This window comes from Megalobrama amblycephala, linkage group LG13 (assembly GCF_018812025.1).
Source record: "Megalobrama amblycephala isolate DHTTF-2021 linkage group LG13, ASM1881202v1, whole genome shotgun sequence".
Taxonomy (NCBI): Eukaryota; Metazoa; Chordata; class Actinopteri; order Cypriniformes; family Xenocyprididae; genus Megalobrama; species Megalobrama amblycephala.
Window position 1 is genome coordinate 37,268,252 of NC_063056.1, and position 23,730 is coordinate 37,291,981.

A 23,730-nucleotide genomic window follows, 5' to 3' on the forward strand; every position below is an offset into this window, starting at 1 on the left:
ATTATACTATTTGCAGATTCCTTGTGACTTCTCAAATTGTATGTTTGTCATGTGTTTTAATGTATTATACTTTCTAAAGGCATAACATAAGCATTATAATTTATATAAATGTGGTTACAATTATTCATGAGACCATACAATGCATTATAAGGTCCGTTACAAGGCATAATTAATGCATTAAAAAATACTTTTATAATGCTTTACATATAAAGGCTTTAAGTAAAGTGTTACCAAAAAAACTATCATATTATATTATAATATGTATAGTATGATACATATGATTATATATATATATACACACACACTGCCCTCCAAAAGTTCGGAAACACCCCTGGCAAAGTGTGGTTTTGGACGATATCAGCTAAATCCTTATCATTTTTTGTTGCAAATACATTAAAGTAACTTGACATTATCATTGAAGACCAGCAATAATAATTTTCATTTTGATTACATAATAATGGCAATATATACATGTCAAAGTCAGACATGCCCCTTTGCCAGCTGTGATGCTGGTTACTGGTTTAAACTTGACCCAGGTTTGTAAAAGATTTTTGGCTCAGCAAACCTTAATAGCTTCAACAATTGATTGAAAATTAAGTTCAGAATACAATGAACCAATCAGAACCCAGTTTAGGTCAGATAGCTGCTAATGGTGGATATTTTGATGAATCAAAAATTTAAGTTTTTTCTATGTATAAACTGTTCTATAAAATATGTTTTCATAGTTTGTGTTGTTCCTTATCAGTGCAAAATTTTCACAAATTAAAAAGGATTCATGCCAATATTGTCCAAAACCCCACTTTTCTAGGGCATTTCCAAACTTTTGGAAGGCAGTGTATATATATGCAATTATGTACAAAATTATTACAAACATACATCTCACAAAAAAATATAAAAAAGAGGAAAAATATATAAAAAAAAAATGCATAAACAAAGGGGGAAAATTATAAAACAATTAATTAAAGTGACATTAAATTCAAGTGAAATTAAAGTTTAATATTGTAGCACCCTATCGTTTAATTTAATTGATAAAATGTTCATATTTTCCAATATATTAGTTGTACTTTTAGAATCAATGGTATCATGCACAAAAACAAATATAACTTAATACAATTCAATTTGTATTATTGCTCCAAACAACATATTGATACCTATTGTATGACAGTAATGAGAACCAGTCCTGCTCCGACGTCACGATGACGTCACCGCGCAGACTGTGATGGCGGATGTTACCGAGATCGACACGATGAAGCACTTCCATGGAGGTTTTGAGAAAATCGACAAAGAAATGAGCCGCTATCCGCACTGCATCGTCTGGACACCCATCCCGGTTCTGACGTGAGTATCGACCGGAGATGTTGTGACGGATCACGTGCGGAACACAAACACATTCTGGCAGGAAGCGCGCTATACTGTCACTATTGCTGTCAGCGCTTTCTGTCATGTTGTTCTCGGCTGTTGTGTTGCAGTGCTTTTAAGTAACGCTACGCAAGTATAATGCCTGAATTATGGAACCCCATTTCTGCCACATACGAAATAATCTTGCCTTTGTAAAAGTCAGTCACAATCATGGTTCGCATCAAAAGTGGAAATTATGAGCAGTAACTGATGTAATCTGATTCCACAATTTAAGTACTTGAATTAAGATTATATTGCATTTTAAAATACTTGTAATCAGACTACAGTTACTATTTTATTGATTGCATGATTACATTACATACTCACAATGGCAGTAAATTATTCATAATTCATTGATTCTGCTTCTTTTTTTTTATCTTTTACATTTTTCTTTCTATAAACGCCTACTGCTTACGTTCAGAAGCTCTTCCAGGTTTGTGTAATTACACACATTGACCAGCATTAGTCATCTTTTCATCTGTGAAAACTGAGACCCAGGCATTTGATCACTGGATTTACAGAAAGCATTTCACTTTTAAGAAGTGTTTTCTCAATGTTGAAACATTGCATATGTAATGAACTCCTGACAAACACATTAATTATTATTTGAATTATACAGTGCCGCTTGAAAGTTTGTGAACCCCTCGCAGAATCTGTGAAAATTTGAAAAATTTTGACAAAATAAGAGGGATCGTACAAAATGCATGTTATTTTTTGTTTAGTACTGTCCTGATTAAGATATTTTACATAAAAGATGTTTACATGTAATTCACAAGACAAAAACATAGCTGAATTTACTAAAATGACCCCATTCAAAAGTTTGTGAACCATTGATTCTCAATAATGTGTGTGGTTACCTGATGATCTACGGCTGTTTTTATGTTTTGTGATGGTTGTTCATGAGTCTCTTGTTTGTCCTGAGCAGTTAAACTGAGCTCTGTTCTTCAGAAAAATCCTCCAGCTCCTGCAGATTCTTTGATTTTCCAGCATCTTTTGCTTATTTGAACCTGTTCCAGCAGTGGCTGTATGATTTTAAGATCCATCTTTTCACACTGAGGACAACTGAGGGACTCAAACTCAACTATTAAAAAAGGTTCAAACATTCACTGATGCTCCAGAAGGAAACACGATGCATTAAGAGTCGGAGGTGAAAACTTTTTGAATCTGAATATCGAGGTAAATTGTACTTAATTTGTCTTCTGGGAAACATGCAAGTATCTTCTGTTGCTTCCAAAGGGAAGTACTAAATGAAAAAAATCTGATATTTAAACAAAATAAGACAAATTGTGACATCTTCATCCTGTTCAAAAGTTTTCACCCCCTGACTCTTAATGCATCGTGTTTCCTTCTGGAGCATCAGTGAATGTTTGAACCTTTTTTAATAGTTGTGTTTGAGTCCCCCAGTTGTCCTCAGTGTGAAAAGATGGATCTCAAAATCATTCATTCACTGCTGGAAAGGGTTCAAATATGCAAAAATGCTTGAAAACTGAAGAATCTGCAGGAGCTGGAGGATTTTTCTGAAGAACAGAGCTCAGTTTAACTGCTCAGGACAAACAAGAGACTCATGAACAACCATCACAAAACATAAAAACAGTTGTGGATCATCAGGTAACCACATACAGTATTGAGAATCAATGCTTCACATACTTATGAACGGGGTCATTTTAATAAATTCAGCTATTTTTTTGTCTTGTGAATTATATGTAAACATCTTTTATGTAAAATATCTTAATCAGGACAGTACTAAATAAAAATAACATGCATTTTGTATGATCTCTCTTATTTTGTTAAAAGTTTTCACAGATTCTGCGAGGGGTTCACAAACTTTCAAGCAGCACTGTAAATTCACGTCATTTCATATTTACATGCAGTTCCTGGATTTCCCAATTTTTTGTCAGCTGAACCTCTTTGACCTAATATATTTACTTGAAGTGCACCCTGAGATTTTAAGTCAATATGTTAGGTCAATAATAAAAATTAAGTCAATAATAATAATAATAATAATAATAAATAAAATTAAGTTCACGGTTCTCTGACGTCATTAATGGTCACATGACATGCAGGTAAACAAATAAAATATTTTTTAGTAAGTGTTTTATTTTTTATTTTTTTATTTTATTTTTGTTATATATATATATATATTTTATTTAATTACTTTATTTAATAACTCACAAACTCCCTGAATGGATTAATTATAATCCACGATCACCAGTTTGGGAAATCCTGATTAATGTAATATTTAATGCACTTAATGTTGTTCATAACAAAGAATGGAATACAACACGAATTCCGGAAATGTTGGGACGTTTTTTAAATTTGAATAAAATGAAAACTAAAAGACTTTCAAATCACATAAGCCAATATTTTATTCACAATAGAACATAACAAATGTTTAAACTGAGAAATTTTACACTTTTATCCACTAAATGAGCTCATTTCAAATTTGATGCCTGCTACAGCTCTCAAAAAAGTTGGCAATAAATGGCTGAAAAAGCAAGAAATTTTGAAAAGATTCAGCTGGGAGAACGTCTAGCAACTAATTAAGTTAATTGATATCAGGTTTGTAACGATTAGCTATAAAAGGGATGTCTTAGAGAGGCAGAGTCTCTCAGAAGTAAAGATAGGCAGAGGCTCTCCAATCTGTGAAAGAGTGCGTAAAAGGATTGTGGAATACTTTAAAAACAATGTTCCTCAATGTCAAATTTCAAAGGCTTTGCAAATCTCATCATCTACAGTGCATAACATCATCAAAAGATTCAGAGAAACTGGAGAAATCTCTGTGCGTAAGGGACAAGGCCGAAGACCTTTATTGGATGCCTGTGGTCTTCGGGCCTCAGATGACACTGCATCACTCATTGGCATGATTGTGTCAATGACATTACTAAATGGGCCCTGGAATAATTCCAGAAACCACTGTCGGTAAAACACAATCCGCCGTGCCATCTGCAGATGCCAACTAAAGCTCTATCATGCTCTCTAAACATGCCCTCGTCCCAACTATTTTGACACCTGTAGCAGGCATCAAATTTGAAATGAGCTCATTTAGTGCATAAAATTGTAAAATTTGTTATGTAATCTATGTTCTATTATGAATAAAATATTGGCTCATGTGATTTGAAAGTCTTTTAGTTTTCGTTTTATTAAAAAAAAACAAAAAAACAAAAAAAAACGTCCCAATATTTCCGGAATTCGGGTTGTATATTTTCTTTTTTCTTTGTATTTTTATATCAACATGGTACAAGATTATTCAATTCAAATCAATGTGATATATGAGTTAGGTCAAAAGTAATCTAAAAGTAATCAAAAAGTAGTCAGACTATATTACCATAAATGTGTAAAGTAACGATTTACGTTACTAACTACATTTTTTGTCATGTAATTTGGAAACCGACTACCCAGCAGCACATTATGACATATGCTAAATCGAATTATGACATTTAAAAAAGTTGAAATTCTGACATAAAAGTCATAATTATGACCTAAAATGCTATAATTATGACATAGAAAATCATAATTTGCACTTTTTATCTCATTATTATTTAGTATGTCATAATTTTGACTTCATAAGTTGGACTTTTTATGTCATAATTGAATTTTTATGTCAATTATGATTTACCAGAGCATGATGTTTTAAATGGGCTTCCATACTTGTCTGTATTTTATTAAAGAAACATTCAAGAAAACTGCAAATATACACACAGGTCTGAGGAGTATTTCTGTGTTGATGTGAAGATCCACTGGTTGGTTTTGTTGTGTCTCTGCAGCTGGTTTCTGCCATTCATTGGGCACATGGGCATATGTACATCCACCGGTGTGATCAGGGATTTTGCTGGCCCTTACTTCGTTTCAGTGAGTTTATTTCTGATGATTCAGCTGATTTTAGCATGACTGCACTGATGCACTAACTACTTTCATTTATATTTCATACAGGAGGACAACATGGCGTTTGGAAAACCAACAAAGTGAGTTTAAAACTCTAGTGAATGTCATAGAGAGGAGTCATTATCATCTGCACATATGAGACATAAACATTGGAAAAAAATTTGGTCCTTATAAAGTTTCAAACAAATTAATACATTATTTTCCCCCTATTTTTTTCTTATTTGAGCAAAAAAATGTTACCTATTTTTTCCCCTCCATGTTATGTTGACAATTGGTGTATTGTTACATTATTATACACAAAAATTGTGTATTATAAACATGTCAACTCTGTATTTATTGCATTAATAAATAAATAAAAAAGTTAAAATAGTGTTTTACTGATTTAATGCTTGTTGTTTCAGATACTGGAAGCTGGATAAGAATAAAGTGTACGGCGGTGGAGCAAACGCCTGGGATGTGGCCGTGCACGAGGCGTCTGAGGAATACAAAACTAGAATGGTCAGATCTCTACTGTGATACATTCTTGTTATGTTGTCAATGACATGTCATTTGAGATCTGATTTTATGGTCAAATGTGAGCTGGAGTTGTTTTCACAAGATTAACCTTTTTACACAATGCCTTATTGTTTAATAGAGTGGTGGAATTATGACGTCACTTTGTAGGCCAATCAGCAGTTAGCATCACGTTGGTTTCCTCAACAAAAATACAGTAGGATTTTCCCATAGGCTTTTGGATTATCACAAAAAATAAGCTCTGCGATCAACAAAAGTTTACGATACTTACACTTTCAACGTCACTAACACTAAGCTTCCGACAACTCTTTCAGTCTTTATCTAAAAACATTTTCCCTGAAAGTTTGAGTTAGAATTTATAAGCATAACTAGGTAAAAGCGAACTGTTCAGCGTGATGACGTATAATGTCGCCGACAGCCTCTCTAGTCTAATTTAGCAACCATCATTTTCAAGACATGTAACAGCTTAAAAAAAATCACGGGTAGGTTAATACTGATGTATTTTATGTCGTAGAATAAAACATGAAAGTATCTTGAGCTTGTGTTAACAGGGACCTTATTTCAGCCGTTTAATCAAAAAATCCATTGACTTTAAAACGATGGAACCGGAAGTGCTAAAATGCGGACTCACTTCCATGTTTTGGCTTACAAAAATGTGTCATGGTTCCACCACTCTTATATATATCAATTTACCATATATTTATTATCATTTTAATATATTTAATAATATGGCTTAAATATGACTTTTGTTTTTTACAAAGAAAATATAATAAAAAAAAATATATATATATATATATATATATATATATATATATATAAATGAATGTCTAATTAATTTATATATTTATTTGCTTGTTCTTTTTTCATAGTCTATACAAAAAAAAAAGTTTTGTTAAAAACCTTAATTTTGCAATGCAATTTTATCACACAAACATAGCGACTTCCTAATATCTCTGTTTTGACATTCTTCTCACTGCATTGCAGCACAATCTGTGTTGTGATAACTGCCACTCTCATGTTGCCATGGCTCTGAACCTCATGCGCTACGACAACTGCTCCTCGTGGAACATGGTCAATCTCTGCTTACTGTCCTTCATCCACAGCAAACATGTCAGGTGAGATGCAAGACTTTCTGTCTGTTTAAAGTCAGTGGGAAATGTAAATTCACCCTATCTGTTTTCTAAATGCATGTTATTGATTTTATTGTGAACAATTCATCCATTTGTTTTTGTTTCATCAAAATATCATAACTGGATCTTCCAGTGAAGTGACAGCAGGGTTGCCAGGTTTACACAACAAAATCTGCCCAATTGCTACTCAGACTAGCCCAAAACTAACGCAATCGCGTTTCGGGTGGAGTTCCCCTGGTAAAAATCACGTTCCAGGGGTTGAAATACACGTTTTTGGCGGGGTTCCCCTGGTAACATTTGCATTCCAGGGGCTAAATATCACGTTATTTGGGGTCACTTCAACATGCAGACATGAAAAACAACCCACTGCAACAGTGTTAAAGTAGCCCAATTCATCAAAATGTCATAACTGGATCTTCCAGTGAAATGACAGCAGGATTGCCAGGTTTTCACAACAAAACCTGCCCAATTGCTATTCAAAACTAGCCCAAAACTAACCCAATCGCATTTCGGGGGGAGTTCCCCCAGTAAAAATCGCGTTCCAGGGGTTGAAATCCGCGTTTTTGGCGGGGTTCCCCTGGTAAAATTCGCATTCCAGGGGCTAAATATCATGTTATTTGGGGTTACTTCAACACGCGGAAATGAAAAACAACCCGTGGCAACGGTGTTAAGGTAGCCCAATTTTGCGGGAAAACCACGGACTTGGCAACACTGAATGAGTCTTCTCTCTATTAACGTATGCTGGTCTTCTCCAATCATTTAGTCCACTTAAACTCCGCCCCTTTCTTACAATCCACTGCAAGCTCGCATTCAGATCCACCTCCACTCTTGATTGCTACACTCACATTTCAACACCCAATCAACGAGCGATGCATAGAACCAAGTCCCGCCCTACATTTTTTATTTTTCGTTTAATTTGGATGTACATCGCAATACAGACGAAAAAATCTGTCACTATCACTGTCACTAATTCGTGTATTAATAATGGTAAAAGGTATGCATTATTATATTCATAGTTGTCTGTGATATTTAAAACAGCGCTGTACTGACGAAGAGCGGTTGATGAGATTACAGTGGCTCTGTTCTAAATGCTTAGTCGCTGTTTATTGCCTTCTGTGGGATTAAACCTCATAATGATTGAATTAATATGCTATACATAGCGCTTCTAAAACAAACCGCACAGGACACTCACAATTGATTGTGATAGTTTGATCTTAGCATGCTTTTAAGTTAAATATACTCAAACACATTGCTCATGCAAGTATTTATAGTAAGTATAGTAAATGCAATGACGTTGCACCTGCAGTGTTGGTTGGATTGTTTCACTGAGCTCAATACATTCTGATTCCCGTCTCTGTGAAGGATTCATGCAACACTGCCATAGAATTTAGAAGTCAGTGTGTCCTTACCTTTGACTGAATGATTTATCGCAGTCGGCCGCCGTGTTTCCCCTTATATGTCACCAGTCCTCCACTGGGGCTCTTAGTGTTGTGATGTAGAGGACACCAGGACACACAAAATAAGGGTTTCTAGGGGAGAGAGGTGGATTGTAGGTTTCTGTGTAAGAATATCCTCAAAAATGAAAATTACTCACCCTCGTGTTGCTTCAAACCTGTGACGCTTTGACATTGTGCCTTTATATATGGTTTTGGAATGACATGAGGGTGAGTAAATGATGACATAATTTATACATTTGGTTAAACTAAACCCTCTATTGCTGTGTGTTTCTCTAAAAAGGTAATATTTTTTTATCTACATGAGTCAAGTCACCTTTACATAGCACTTTATACAATATAGATTAAGCAGCTTCACAGTAATAAACAGGAAAATAACCATCAGTGATGCACATTTCAATAAATATGAAGCTATAAAGCAGCTCTACAGAAGACAATACTGTCATTATTCAATCCGATAGTTTCTGTGCAGTCAGATTGATAATATTAAGTGTGTTTTAATATTAAATGTCTTTTAAATCCCAACTAAGCAAGCCAAAGGTGACATCTTTTCCTTGTCCTGTAGCTTTGTGGGGTTCCTGAAGACCTGGCTGCCTTTCCTGATGATTAGTGGGGTTATAGTCACCATCGCCCTTGCTGTCAACCTGCGATGACGGAGGTTGGATGACAGGAGCATCAAACACGGAGAGAGATGTTGGACGGCCGTGCAGGGCACCTCAGGATCATTATAAGCCTCGGCTACAAGAAGCAAATCTGAACCTGAACTTTAATCATGCGACTGTACAACACTACATTGCTTCTGTTAGGAGATTCAGTCTGGCTGGTTGGGAATACAGAGACCTCTTTGCAGACTATTAGTATCATTGTAAATAAGTGAATTACAGGGATATTTTCCATTACTGCTTGCATAAGCTTTTTCATTTGATATATTTGTAATATAATCATATCACATATATAGATGGGTCTAAATGAAACATGGTGACAATTTCCTGTCAAGACTGTTGTGAAAAGTGATTCCATAACCTATAATAAGGAAGAATATGAGAATTAAGATCTAAGCATATGCCCCCCTCATAATTTAGTTTTGCCTCATTCTTAGAACTATTTGAATTTTATTGTGCATCAAAAATATGTCCATTTTCATCAGTTATTTTAATTGATCCAGGATGTTTACAGCCGAATATTGTTTTACTCTAATGAGAGTTTATATATTTGATTATATGTCTTCATTTATATTATATGACCAAATACAAATGTATATCCATAATGTTTGTCCTCATTTTTATATAATGACCTCAAAAAGTATTTTGGAACTTAAAGGGTTAGTTCACCCAAAAATGAAATTTCTGTTATTAATTACTCACCCTCATGTTGTTCCACACCCGTAAGACCTTTTTTCATCTTTGGAACACAAATTATGAAAAACACAAATACACAGCAATTCAATAATGACTGTCAAGTTAATTAAAGTTACTAAAGACATTATTAAAATAGTCCATGTGACTAAAGTGGTTCAACCTCAATTTTATGAAGCAACAAATTTGTTTGAATAAAGTCATTTTTGTTTTTGCGCACAAAAGGTATTCTGGGATTTCATCAAAAATATCTTAATTTGTGTTCTGAAGATGAACGAAGGTCTTACGGGTTTATGTATGGGTGAGTAATTAATGACAGAAATTTCATTTTTGGGTGAATTAACCTTTTAAGATACACTTATTAAAGTACAAAAGCAAGGGTCAGTTGTTGCAAAGAAAGATAGCACAAGTACATGTTTGTCTGGTTTGAAATGCCAAAACAATCGATCTAGTGCTGGATCTTTTCTCTTTATTAGCGTCATTTTCCTTCATGATGTTTGAAGTGTTTTTACTGGATGTACAGGTACTGGTCATATAATTAGAATATCATCAAGAAGTTGATTTATTTCACTAATTCCATTCAAAAAGTGAAACTTGTATATTATATTCATTCATTACACACAGACTGATATATTTAAAATGTTTATTTCTTTTAATTTTGATGACTATAACTGACAACTAAGGAAAATCCCAAATTCAGTATCTCAGAAAATTAGAATATTACTTAAGACCAATACAAAGAAAGGATTTTTAGAAATCTTGGCCAACTGAAAAGTATGAGCATGTACAGCACTCAATACTTAGTTGGGGCTCCTTTTGCCTGAATTACTGCAGCAATGAGGCGTGGCATGGAGTCGATCAGTCTGTGGCACTGCTCAGGTGTTATGAGAGCCCAGGTTGCTCTGATAGTGGCCTTCAGCTCTTCTGCATTGTTGGGTCTGGCATATCGCATCTTCCTCTTCACAATACCCCATAGATTTTCTATGGGGTTAAGGTCAGGTGAGTTTGCTGGCCAATTAAGAACAGGGATACCATGGTCCTTAAACCAGGTACTGGTAGCTTTGGCACTGTGTGCAGGTGCCAAGTCCTGTTTGGAAAATGAAATCTGCATCTCTATAAAGTTGGTCAGCAGCAGGAAGCATGAAGTGCTCTAAAACTTCCTGGTATACGGTTGCGTTGCGTCCTCAGAAAAAACAGTGGACCAACACCAGCAGATGACATGGCACCCCAAACCATCACGGACTGTGGAAACTTTACACTGGACCTCAAGCAACGTGGATTGTGTGCCTCTCCTCTCTTCCTCCAGACTCTGGGACCCTGATTTCCAAAGGAAATGCAAAATTTACTTTCATCAGAGAACATAACTTTGGACCACTCAGCAGCAGTCCAGTCCATTTTGTCTTTAGCCCAGGCGAGACGCTTCTGACGCTGTCTGTTGTTCAAGAGTGGCTTGACACAAGGAATGCGACAGCAGAAACCCATGTCTTGCATACGTCTGTGCGTAGTGATTCTTGAAGCACTGACTCCAGCTGCAGTCCACTCTTTGTGAATCTCCCCCACATTTTTGAATGGGTTTTGTTTCACAATCCTCTCCAGGGTGCGGTTACCCTATTGCTTGTACACTTTTTTCTACCACATCTTTTCCTTCCCTTCGCCTCTCTATTAATGTGCTTGGACACAGAGCTCTGTGAACAGCCAGCCTCTTTTGCAATGACCTTTTGTGTCTTGCCCTCCTTGTGCAAGGTGTCAATGGTCGTCTGTCAAGTCAGCAGTCTTCTCCATGATTGTGTAGCCTACAGAACTAAACTGAGAGACCATTTAAAGGCCTTTGCAGGTGTTTTGAGTTAATTAGCTGATTAGAGTGTGGCACCAGGTGTCTTCAATATTGAACCTTTTCACAATATTCTAATTTTCTGAGATACTGAATTTGGGATTTTCCTTAGTTGTCAGTTATAATCATCAAAATTAAATTAAATAAACATTTGAAATATATCAGTCTGTGTGTAATGAATGAATATAATATACAAGTTTCACTTTTTGAATGGAATTAGTGAAATAAATCAACTTCTTGATAATATTCTAATTATATGACCAGCACCTGTATGAAGTCAGCTCTCCTCAAATAGAGGAACCACATTAACTATTAACATGATCCACTAACCACAAACAACCACAAGACTGTTTTCATCTTCAACACTGCATCTATTATTTTAGCATTTCAAAGCCAACAAACTTTTTTTCTGTCAGATGTTTTGATTGTAAAGTGTGTTTGAGCATCTGCTATATATTTGGGAATTTAATGCATGAGAAAGGATAGAAAGAAATCAGTGCAATTTACATAATCAGAAAGAAAAACCTGCTCTAAAAATGTTCTTAATGATCACCCTACATATAGGTACTATCCTCAGTACTCTGAATGGATGGATGTGTTGTGGAATATATGCAGCTCCACCCACCTCTGCTTATACAGCCAAGATCAGGAGGTGTTTCAAGGTAAAACTGTTAGTAATGAGCTCCTAGAGTGAGGAGGACAGTGTCATAGTACACGCGTGCTGCCTACTACAGCATGTGCACTTACACTAAAGCGCGCAGCCCGTGAAGACGGTGATCAGATGCTCCGGACTGTGAGTGTGAGAGTTTGGATGATGCCGCCGGCTGTGCCGCTGACGCTTGTCTGCGCGATGCTGTGCGTCTCCACATGCGTCGCGTTGTGTCCGCCGCGCTGCGAGTGCTCTGAAAGTCAACATACGGTGCGCTGCGCGTCTGTCGAGCTGTTCCGTATCCCAGCCGCGATCCCGAGCGACACAAGCAGCCTAATCATCACCGGAAACACGATTCCCAGACTCGATCACAGCGCGTTCAACGGATTGCAGAATGTCACCCACCTGAACCTAAGCAATAATGGGTAAGAAAAAAAATATGGTCAGTAAATATCTATCTATCTATCTATCTATCTATCTATCTATCTATCTATCTATCTGTCTATCTGTCTATCTGTCTGTCTGTCTGTCTGTCTGTCTGTCGATTTGTCTATCTGTCCATCTTGTCTGTTACTCTGTCTGTCTGTCAATCGATCTGTCCATCTGTCGCTCTGTCTATCTGTCTGCCTGTCCATCTTGTCTGTCACACTATCTATCTATCTATCTATCTATCTATCTATCTATCTATCTATCTATCTATCTGTCCATCTTGTCTGTTACTCTGTCTATCTGTCTGTCAATCGATCTGTCCATCTGTCTCTCTATCTATCTATCTGTCTGTCCATCTTGTCTGTCACTCTGTCCATCTGTCGCTCTATCTATGTATCTATGTATCTATCTATCTATCTGTCCATCTTGTCTGTCACTCTGTTTATCTGTCAATCGATCTGTCCATCTGTCGCTCTATCTATCTGTCCATCTTGTCTGTCACTCTGTCTATCTATCTATCTGTCTGTCACTCTATCTGTCTGTCATTCTATCTATCTATCTATCTATCTATCTATCTATCTACTTGTCTATCGATCAATCTCTCTATTTATCTATCTATTCTGACAGTAATTTAGTCATGTGCTTTTTCTTTTTTGTGTATTCCACCATTTAAAATCCTCTTAAAATGCATTTAAAAATTTAAAATCCATTGAAAAACTTTTTCCATTCTTTGTCAGCATTATGGAGGTTGGATCGCATGCATTCTCCTCTCTGCACATGCTGCGTTCTTTAATCCTGAACAACAACCAGCTGGTGCTCATCCATCCAGAGGCGTTCTCCGTGCCTGGAAGCCCCCTGCAGGAGCTTAGCCTCCGCTCGTCTCTCTTCAACTACACATCTCTGACTGACCTCATCACCGCCCTGCGCTGGGGCGAGCTCACAAATCTGCTGCGTCTCGACCTGTCGGGCAACCGCCTTGTCCTCTTACCCCCGGGGATGTTCGCTCCTCTGCCGAACCTGCAGCATCTAAATCTGAACAACAACTCTCTGGTGGCCGTCTACAACAGCACTTTCTCTGGTATTGATCAACTTTTGGAGCTGGACTTGACCAGAAATGCGTTTAGAACTATCAACGATGAGGGTCTTCACGAGTTGGAGCGACTCGGTCGGGTCCGTCTGCTGTTGGGTCAGAATCCTTACGTGTGCACGTGTGAAGCGCAAGAGTTTGCGAATTGGCTAAATAGTTCAAAGGTCAGGGTGGGCGATGCGGACAGGCTGTATTGCGAGTTCCCTGCAGCGCTGCGTGACGTGTCTTTGCGGGTTCTCAGCGCACAAGCGTTGGGGTGTTACGGTAAACCGTATGAAGAGATTACCAACTTGTCCCTACATACTTCCTACGTGTTCCTTGGATTAGTGCTGGGATTCGTTGGCATGGTCTTTCTACTTGTCGTCTACCTCAACAGAAAGGGTATCAAGAAATGGATCACAGACATACATGAAGCATGCCGAGATGTGCTGGAGGGGTATCATTACCGTTATGAAATTGACTCTGACCCACGACTGGGCCATGTTCCAAACATTAACCAGGGTCGGCCTCGAAATGACCCGCATTTGGGGCACATCCCTTCTGACGCCCGTATCACACAGATGCCGTCGGATGTGACACTATAACTGGACTGCAAAGTGCTGCACAATGAACCCATTTTTTATTGAAATGTTTATAGATATTATGTCCTGATATTTCAGTCTGTAGCAAAGTGGAAAAATCATGGAAAATTATTTGTCATTGAGACTAGTGGTCAGCAGATATTATTAACTAGAGAGATGGCTGGCTGATGGCTTATGTAATGCCAATTTATGCATGATGTAGGCTAATACAATATATATTTGATATATACAGTATATATTTGACCAGTGCAGTATGAGTCAATGCAATTTTTGGTCTGTTTTCCACAGGGAGAAATTGTAAAAAATTGCAAAATTGCAAAAAATGCTGGGTTAAAAAAAAAAAAAAAAAAAAAAAAAAAAAGTCGGGTTGAAAATGGACAAACCCAGTGGTTGAGTTAAATGTTTTCCCAACATGCTGGGCAGTTTTATTTAACCCAAGTATTGTTTAAAAATGACTATATGGCTGGCTTAAAATGAACCCTACATAGGTTGGAAATTAAATATCAGACACATAATTATTAGAGGCAACAATAATAATCAAAAGGTAAACATTTATTAATAAGCAATTTAATAAATGTTTATTGTTTAATTATTATTGATTAAACTTATTAATAAATGTTAATTTATTAAGCATATTAATATTAATTTCCAACATACTTTGGGTTCATTTTAAGCAAGCAATACAGTCATTTTTTAAACAATAGTTGAGTTAAATAAAACTACCCAGCAGGTTGAGCAAAAATGTAACCCAACCACTGGGTTAAAACTACCCAAGCCCCAACTGGGTTTGTCCAGTTTCAACCCAACTTGGGTTGTTTTAACCCAGCATTTAAACCATTTTTTAACCCAGCATTATCCACTAAAGATTGAATTTGTCAATGTATAGGATTTAAAAGCCACAAAACACATGTTTAAACACATCTATATGCTGAAATATTATATAATATAAAAACAATATTTACTAAAATATCTGAAAATTCTGTATTATCCATTGTCTGTTGATAATCAGCCAGTTTTAATGAGCTCAAAACACCATCTGATTTATCAGTCTATTGTTGTCTTGCCAAACTTTCAAGGTTTATAAGGAGACCTGAAGACGCACTGAATGACTTCTCATGTGCATCTAACCCTATCTGACTGAATTATACTCTCCATTATATTTCATAACCTATGCATCAGATTGAAACGCTGCTCTCCATCACATTATGAGGTGCAGCCCACAGCATTCGCTGCTAGATTGCGTCCTCAATATTTCGCTACGGTTGAGGAAAGGAGGGAAATGAAGGGGTGTATTGGGGAAAATGGGGCACAATGAAGGATTTGGAGTCTAATGTTCCCTGCGAGCACATAGTGAATCTCTCCGTGTGCATGTGTGCTTGCTAGAGCTTGGAACTAATGACTGCAATTGATCAAGACCAGACAGCTCATATTAATCTGTGTCTCCACTTTTGGCAAAGCAGTATATTACAGCATGTTTGGGGGGAAAAAAACCTCACCCATGGTGTGTGTGCATACACAGTTATAGCATAATATTAAAACGTTGTCCACTCAAAGGAAACTAAAATGCTTCTGTTTCTATGTGAAACAGTGTCAATGAATCTGTAGTTCTCATTTAGAGCATTTATTATAGCCTATATGCAGCATTCCACAGAGAATACATAAATGTACTATTATTTGGAGTTCCCACTGCTTTTGACCAATGAATGTCCATGACATTTTTAGTCATTCATGATTATTTGACAAGGATTTTTAAAAATCATCTTCTCAGGAGGGAATTCTTTACTGAGCAAAACCAGAAACTCAAAATTTATATAACTTTTTAAGATTCTATTTGTTTCAAAAAAATTTTTTTTTAGATCTGGGAATCACGATTTTAAAATTTCCTGTTATTTCCAGAATTTCAATGACCGTGGGAATTATTTCATTCAGGACCTGTTTCAACACCCAGGAACACATTTTCCATTTCTTTTATATTATTGTTGAAATTGCATATATATTTTTATTTGAATGAACTGTTACATTGATTTAAGATACTGTAAAAACAGAACATCTAGATAAGCACTGCATGACCCTGATGCAAATAATGGATTTTAGATCAAGAGAACTTCTTTAAAACAATAACCTGTTACAAATGTATTTTTGAGTTTGGTACATCTCAGATTATTTTATTTGGAGTTATAGTCAAGAATGAATGACACTTGTAACATCATGAAGTGAATGTTTGAATTGTTTTTATTATTATAAGAACATACACAAATTAACCAAGAACATACTTTTCCACACTTTGCTGTATAAACGCTGACAATATGTTTTTTTGCTTGATTAAAAGGAAAGCAAAAGTCAATGAGCAAAAAGTACCGTATATAGGAGGTTTAAGCAACATCCGTTTAAAGCCCTGACGTCACTGCTTACCTGTAAGTGGGCGTTGGATTTACCTGTAGCCGCAGGTAAAATACGGCACGGCGGGGCGAAGGAACGAAGCTTACCGATCAAAGCTTTAGTATGAGCAGAATCTGAAAGCGCGTGTTGCGCGACGAAATCGACACGTTTGACCCATTTTTAGTCAATGAATCAAAACAAAGCTCGATGAAGTGGACGTTTTAAGGAGTCAAAGGGAAAATCTTTCACACTCGGCTACTTCCGCGATCTTGAACGACTAGAAGTTGCCTTCAAAACAATTGAAGATTTCATCCGAGCCTATGCGGTAAGTCTGACACTTTGACAAACCATCTGCTCTGCGAACGACGCGAAGCAACTCACTAGAACGCTCGCAATCAATGGAACCCAGTGGACGCGTTCTAGTTTGGCCGCTTGCATTGGGTGTAAGGGGAATTTTTTAAATTATAATAGTCATTCATATTTCTGTGAAGTCGATAAATGTTTGTCTTTTACAGCCATGGCATACAAACGAGAACAGTTAGAGACATTTAAGACTAAACAATGAAGCATTTAATATTGTACTTGACAGACAAACTGCATCTTGGCAATAAAGGCAATTCATATAAGCTATTCCATCTGTTAAAAATCCAAATAAAGTGTTTGGTACTGACAAGAGCGCACTTTACAGGCCTGCTTTATGTCCGCTTAACTCTATGTATACTGATAATGACCAGAAATAAATAAGCAGACATTTCTATTCATTTCTATTCCATCTGTCAAAGGTTGATGACAAATGACAATACTTATCATCTATATCTGGCATTCGCAGTTTGGATGGCATGTTGCTTTCTGAGAATCGATGACCATATTCAGGGAAAACACATCTCTCATGACAAAGAACGCAAACTTCAAGTCAAACACTGACTGTATGAAAGGTGAAGACACAAGGGAGTGTATTTAAAATGCATTTAAAATGAGTAACTTGATGACCGAGTAATTCCTGCCCACCAAAGGAAACCCTCTTTCCTAAATTTAAACATGCTAAGCAAGAGCTACATAAGATGTAGCTCAAGATTTGCTCTTTTTTCATGTGCAATATTAATATCTTGATATGGTTGTGCTGATATAACAGCTCCAAACCATGTTCACATTGTCCAGGCTTGTATAAATAAACAACCATTCTATGCTATCTAGATACAGATCAGCTTGCTGGTCACATAATTGAAATGCCTTTTGGAGCACAACGCTTGTAGACACAGTGTGAAGGTGTCCACTGCGCGGTAGTTTGACGCAGTTGGGCAAAGTAGTATATTGGTGCAATGTTGGTGATTTCATTATTTGATTTCACCACTGCCATTGCACGGTTGTGTTGTATTTCTATTATATCTCCAGGTTTGAGGAAGTCATTGTGCAATCAATCTAAAATGAAGAATTCAAAGCCTGTTTAACACTGATGTTTATGTATATTAACTAAATAACATTGGTTATTTTTCTTTGCAGTCAATGTGATTTATTTTTTGTTCTGCTTCTGCTTTGAACATTTCTTTGAAATACTGCATAACAAGGCCTGTTTCACATATCTTTCATCTACAGAGTAACTGCAACAGCATACTTAGGTATTTACTTTAATGACAGCCATAAATGACAAAAATGGTTAGGCTATTGAGAACTACAATCTTAATTGTCATGAAATTTACTTTACATGAGGAGAAAGACCACATTAATATATAAGTCGTAATTAAATGGCCAAATCTGAATTTGATTTTGTAAACTGCTTAAATTGCCTGGTTTCAATCAGATTTTCTGATGAATAAGTGCTGTTTGCTTTTCAGGTTTATCAAACCAGACAGGCGTCTTTTTAAATTGGAAAATATGTTGATGATTCTGTATTTTAATCATGCATGCAGCATTCAGCAACAACGGGCTCAGCTCATCTTTACATGCATGAGCCCATTCTACGATTGTGCTGCACTGTTTATGTGTGCAGTGTGAATTCTGCAGCCTGATAATATTGGCTCTTTTTAAGTGAGATGTTTGAAACATGCCTAAGAATCAATGTTTTGTGAACTTTCTCAGCTCTGATAAATCTTGATGCATTAAAGGGTTAGTTCACCCAAAAATGAAAATTCTGTCATTAATTACTCACCCTCATGTCGTTCCAAACCCGTAAGACTTTCATTCATCTTAGGAACACAAATGAAGATCTTTTTGATGAAATCTGAGAGCTTTCTCGATCGAGACTCGATCGCTTTATATTATGAACAGATTGAATTTAGGCTTTTATTCACATATAAACATTGATCAGTTAACAGAAGCTCAACTGAACCTGCTTGACTAACGAGAACAAATGAATGACCCTCATTGGTTCTCGCATGCATCAAGAAAACATGCTTGAGCTTCCGTTTACCACAACTGATGTGTGAGTTGATGAATGTTTATATGTGAATAAAAGCCTAAATTCAGTCTGTTCATCATATAAAGCGATCATGTCTCTTCAGAAAATTTGGACTAAACCACTCAATTCATATGGATTAGTTTTACGATCTCTTTATGAACTTTTTGAAGTGTCAAAGTGGTAGTTGCATAGCTGTCAATGGAGGGACAGAAAGCTCTCAGATTTCATCAAAAAGATCTTCATTTGTGTTCCAAAGATGAACGAAAGTCTTACAGGTTTGGAATGACATAGGGTGAGTAATTAATGACAGAATTCATTTTTGGGTGAACTAACCCTTTAATGTCCACATTCCTGCAGGTCCTGAATGTGGTGAGTTATGCCTGGCCACAGCACAGGAACACATCACAAGACGCGTCCTCATAGCTCTAGCCGTTCTAAGGCTGAGGGCTACAGGCAAAGCCGCACATACTCCAAGGACAGCAGCACGAGCCAGGAGACCTACAAGGAGAACTACAGCGAGCAACCTCGTAGCATAGACTCGCAGTTCCCCCGTAAAACCCATCCTCACTACGCCAATGGACGAGGCTCGGAAACCCTGGGCTTTATACCAGGATCTGCAGACTCTCCTCAGGGTACTCAAGCATGTGGCTCGTGTGCTTCCCTCGGCTGGAGTGGATGCAAAGCTCTGCTGTGCTGCATTCTCACCTGTGGGCTTTATGGGTCGCGGAAACCTTGCTTGCCACCCAATGAGAGCTCCACTGACAAACCTGAGCCAGAAACCAGGAAGCCAAATGGAGTGGCACTGTCCAACCCCACATGTGGTGTAAGCCTTGAACCCAGCAAGCCGAGGCAGCTACCGAGCTCTGGCAGCTTCAGGTATGGCGACGTCTACTTTGCTGGCAAGAAGGTGGAATACCCTGTCAACTCAGAGGCACCTCCACGACGGACCAGGACAGCCGGGAAGGGTGACAACCAGCGACCTATCAGTAATACCAGTATCTACTCTAGGGAGGATTTGGATCTAGATGACCTGGATGATGGCGGCACAGATATCGACTCGCTAATCACTAAAAAGCTTCTAGAACTTTATAAAATGCACCAGATTGAGCAGCTGGCAAAATGCACGTCTGATGTGTCCTTCTCCCGTAAAACCAATGAGATCAGCGATCTGATCAACAGCATTGCTCAGGACTACAACTTGGAGGAGCAGGAAGCAGAGTGTCGGCTGGTGCACGGTGTCATACGTATCAGCACCCGCAACAAGTCCTCAAAAGGTTACAAAAGCAAAGACTATAAATCGCATGATGCAATGCAGCATACTAACGGGAGGAGGGATGGAACGCTGCCCGACAGTGGGAATGAGACCATGACCTTTACCTTTAGTGATGGTAAGGGATGGTAGTTCTGTTTGTAAGAGTGTCAGTAGGGAACGATGCTGTTTGAATGTCTTTTGATGACATTTCTCTTTCCCTGCAGGGGATCCCGAGGTGCTAGTGTCAGAATTGACACCGTCAGATGAGCTTGCCCGAAAGATGAGAGGCCACAGTGGGAAAAGTAAGTGTCAATATTCTTTTTGTTCAAGTACAGCCCCCATGTTGAGGCCAATTCACACTGCACCGGCAGATACCGACCAAAGGCAACAGACACCTTTGCCATGTTTTGTCGGATCAATGCGTTACCCATGTCAGTGTCTATTTCCATTCGTTAGTGCTTGTTTTTGCTGATTGAACATGTTGAATCTGCATTTGTCATGTCTTGGAATGTCTGAGAAGTGACATACTGGTGACTGTCGCCGTTGGTCGGCGACACTGAAATAGCTTGATGTGAAAAGATACTCCCAGCCCATGGTGCCATGTCAATCCTGTGTTAGGATATGAACATGGTGGAATTGCACCCTAAGGATGGGGTATTCTTTTCTCAATGCCCTATTGTAATGGTTCCATTTCCAAACGTTTCTCATTCTCTACTTTCAAATTGGCATTCCTGCCTTTGATCTTCACCCTCCAAAGAATAATGCCCTCACCTGCCCATCCCTTCTCCCTAAACTCTAGTTGCTGGGCCTAAAGCTTCTAAAAGCTGAACACTGAAGCTTCTAACCTCACTTTACAAACGTTCTTGAGGGGCCTTAGCTTGCCTCCAAGCAGTTTATCCTGTATTCCTCCATATCGGATCACATCTACCATTCCTCACATAATGGTGGTGCTCTCATTATGTAACCTGTCTGGAGGTCTCACTTTTCTGTGCAATTGTTGCGCTATGGAATCTTTCTATGCTAGAGACGTGTACAAATGTGGGGTGTCTTTACAAACTATACAAAACTATATACTGAAAAATGTTTTTCCTTAAAATTGTAGTTCAGTTCTATTCATTATGCAGAAAAGCATTAAGGTGAAGTCACATATAATGTTGCTCTGTGAAATTTCACAGGCGAAAGAAAGCGATACCAGATGGCAAAATACCATGATTGAAATACGTTAATAATGACGACGAAATAAACATCCAAAGCAAATGAACCAACATAAAGGAATAATTTTATAATATTGTAGTTTTATACAAAACTGGTGTACTGGTGCTTTATTCAAAACTGGAGTAAATAACCATTAGAACTAGCGCCATCCATTGTGGATGTACCATTTTGCTTTGTTGTTAAGTTACGAATCTCCACCCACATAGAGGTCACTGCTAAATCAAGAGGCTTTCTATTGTTCGACACTGTGAATTCACGTGTCAGAGTTCACCAAACTCGAACCCGATTAAAGATTCTTTTATGGAAATTTTGCCACATTGTGCCGATTCCCATTGCAATGACTGGATTTCGCCTACTAAATTTCACATGTGACTGTACCGGCTTTTATTCGCAACATTTGTTGCATGCAGAGTTGCACTCTGCAGTTTATAGATGAACTACAAACCACTTATAAATAACATGTTCTTCTCCTTCACAGATTACTACTCGAGCTCGGCCACAGATTCATCAGGGGCTCCGCTATTGCGCTAACACGCCAGCTGTTCTCTTTTAATTACTACTGCCTAACTAGTGTTCATCTACTGTCCTTGTGCTCCTCTCATATTTCAGTGAAAGCAGTTATTATGCTAAGGACAGTTTGTGTTTGTTTGAATGCCCAAAGACTGCTGTTGTCCACTCATATTTAGGCACAGCTTTTGTCATGTTGCTACAGAGTGTAATGTTAAACAAAGGAGGCTGTTGCAAAAAAAAATGTTGCACGTGATGGTTCCCTACTACCCTCGCCAGAAGCCATGCGGATAGTAACATAATGGACAAGTTCCCTCACCAAACCATCAGCATCAAAGGGTATTTAAGTATTGGATCTAATTATTCTTCTGGAGACAAGAGTCACTGCTGTCGTCCTAAGTAGTGATCTATCTATTAATATGCCTGTATTGAGCACTGATTAATAGTAACAATGAGACTTCAATCAGTTGCTGTTCATCGGACTGCTTTGCTCTGGTAGCCCGTCCTTCAAATGTCACCTTAGATGAACAACTGTTCTTTGTTTGTACAATTTAATGCAATTTAATGTTGTTTTGGGACTGTTCACGGTCAGATGATACACCCACATCTGTATGGTGAAATGTCAGTTTTGAAATACCTTGTATAGATGTAGTTTTTTCATAACTTTTTTTGTATTGAAATAAAAAGGGAATTTCCCCTCATTTTTTGTTTTTACTCGTTGTATTAATTTAAACTATATGCTAGATTTTGTCTATTAAAGTGAGCGCTGTTGTTTTAGAAAACAAATCTAGTCCTGTGTAACATATTTACACTCGTACGTGTTAACCACAGAAAATTTCTCTCTTTACCGCGTAGCATTTTTCTCAGAAGATTGCATTGGTGTCCGCCTCCTCCCTCTGTTTCCCTCAGGTCACTGTGCTATGAACTTGTTTGGCTGGTTTGACAATAGAAAGGAAATAAAATCCTAGTGTTTGTTAGAGTTGTACATTGCGGAGGAGGGGCAAACTCTAGAGAAAATTCCCCTTTCAACTGTCCTCTTTTTGACACGATGCTGTCTACCGTAAAGCAACTTTTCTGATTTACTAGTCAAGCTACTTTTCTGATATCTGAAATACAGTTTTTAAAAATGAATGGAAAGAAATTACTACTAATACCAATACCAATACAGACCCAATTAATAGCATGAAAAGTACACAGATGAAAAATGTGTGAAATGCATGATAAATGAGATAAATGAGATACAATTACATAGAATTAGATGAATAAATCTAGCATGAACATCTTTCTTGTCTGATTGTTTGGTAAGAATGGCACAAATTCAGATATTTATGCAAGATAAGACTGAGAATCCAAATAATTTTATTTCTGAGATAAATGAATGCCATAGTCAAAGTCATGTGACAGCAATGTAGTGGACTACTATTTCATATGGTTCTTATTCTACAGTGCATTGTTGCATGTAGATGCATTGTAGAAATTTAAGTTTTTGTTTTTTGTGTTGGCTGTAAACGGATAGTTCACCCAAAATAAAAATTCTGTCATCATTTAATAACCCTCAAGTGGTTCCAAACAGTTGATGGACCCCACTGACTTCCAATGTATTTTTTTTCCCATCCATACTATGGAAGTCAATGGGGTCCATCAACTGCTACCAACATTCTTCAAAACATCTT

The 23,730-nt window shown here is 37.5% G+C and overlaps 3 protein-coding genes across 4 annotated transcripts; all 3 read left to right on the top strand.

The window, feature by feature from the left end:
• The first annotated feature begins 1,200 nt into the window (after positions 1-1,200).
• Positions 1,201-9,644, top strand: tmem222a (transmembrane protein 222a). Its single transcript, XM_048153793.1, has 6 exons — positions 1,201-1,338; positions 5,163-5,247; positions 5,329-5,360; positions 5,682-5,778; positions 6,778-6,908; positions 8,943-9,644. The coding sequence occupies exons 1-6, from the start codon at positions 1,220-1,222 to the stop codon at positions 9,028-9,030; spliced, it is 552 nt and encodes a 183-aa protein (XP_048009750.1). The 5' UTR covers positions 1,201-1,219; the 3' UTR covers positions 9,031-9,644.
• A 2,271-nt stretch (positions 9,645-11,915) lies between these two features.
• On the top strand, positions 11,916-14,718 carry tpbgl (trophoblast glycoprotein-like). Its single transcript, XM_048153378.1, has 2 exons — positions 11,916-12,637; positions 13,379-14,718. Exons 1-2 carry the CDS (start codon positions 12,345-12,347, stop codon positions 14,310-14,312), a joined length of 1,227 nt encoding a protein of 408 aa, XP_048009335.1. The 5' UTR covers positions 11,916-12,344; the 3' UTR covers positions 14,313-14,718.
• A 1,968-nt stretch (positions 14,719-16,686) lies between these two features.
• On the top strand, positions 16,687-22,758 carry kdf1a (keratinocyte differentiation factor 1a). Of its 2 annotated transcripts, none has more exons than XM_048153516.1 (4): positions 16,687-17,013; positions 19,441-20,471; positions 20,560-20,637; positions 22,029-22,758. In XM_048153516.1, exons 2-4 carry the CDS (start codon positions 19,460-19,462, stop codon positions 22,079-22,081), a joined length of 1,143 nt encoding a protein of 380 aa, XP_048009473.1. In that variant the 5' UTR covers positions 16,687-17,013; positions 19,441-19,459; the 3' UTR covers positions 22,082-22,758. The 2 variants fall into 2 exon arrangements, with proteins under 2 accessions (XP_048009473.1, XP_048009474.1); XM_048153517.1 differs by lacking the exon at positions 16,687-17,013 and adding an exon at positions 17,021-17,131.
• Positions 22,759-23,730: the final 972 nt, after the last annotated feature.

What these genes read in the sequence shown, in the direction of transcription:
- tmem222a (XM_048153793.1), top strand. Translation starts at nt 1,220, where the DNA reads ATGGCGGATGTTACCGAGATCGACACGATGAAGCACTTCCATGGAGGT. An exon ending in CTGGCCCTTACTTCGTTTCA is followed by an intron (nt 5,248 to 5,328) that starts GTGAGTTTATTT and finishes TATTTCATACAG; the next exon opens with GAGGACAACATGGCGTTTGG. An exon ending in GCGTTTGGAAAACCAACAAA is followed by an intron (nt 5,361 to 5,681) that starts GTGAGTTTAAAA and finishes TTGTTGTTTCAG; the next exon opens with ATACTGGAAGCTGGATAAGA.
- tpbgl (XM_048153378.1), top strand. Translation starts at nt 12,345, where the DNA reads ATGCTCCGGACTGTGAGTGTGAGAGTTTGGATGATGCCGCCGGCTGTG. An exon ending in CTGAACCTAAGCAATAATGG is followed by an intron (nt 12,638 to 13,378) that starts GTAAGAAAAAAA and finishes ATTCTTTGTCAG; the next exon opens with CATTATGGAGGTTGGATCGC.
- kdf1a (XM_048153516.1), top strand. Translation starts at nt 19,460, where the DNA reads ATGCCTGGCCACAGCACAGGAACACATCACAAGACGCGTCCTCATAGC. An exon ending in GACCTTTACCTTTAGTGATG is followed by an intron (nt 20,472 to 20,559) that starts GTAAGGGATGGT and finishes CTTTCCCTGCAG; the next exon opens with GGGATCCCGAGGTGCTAGTG. An exon ending in GAGAGGCCACAGTGGGAAAA is followed by an intron (nt 20,638 to 22,028) that starts GTAAGTGTCAAT and finishes TCTCCTTCACAG; the next exon opens with ATTACTACTCGAGCTCGGCC.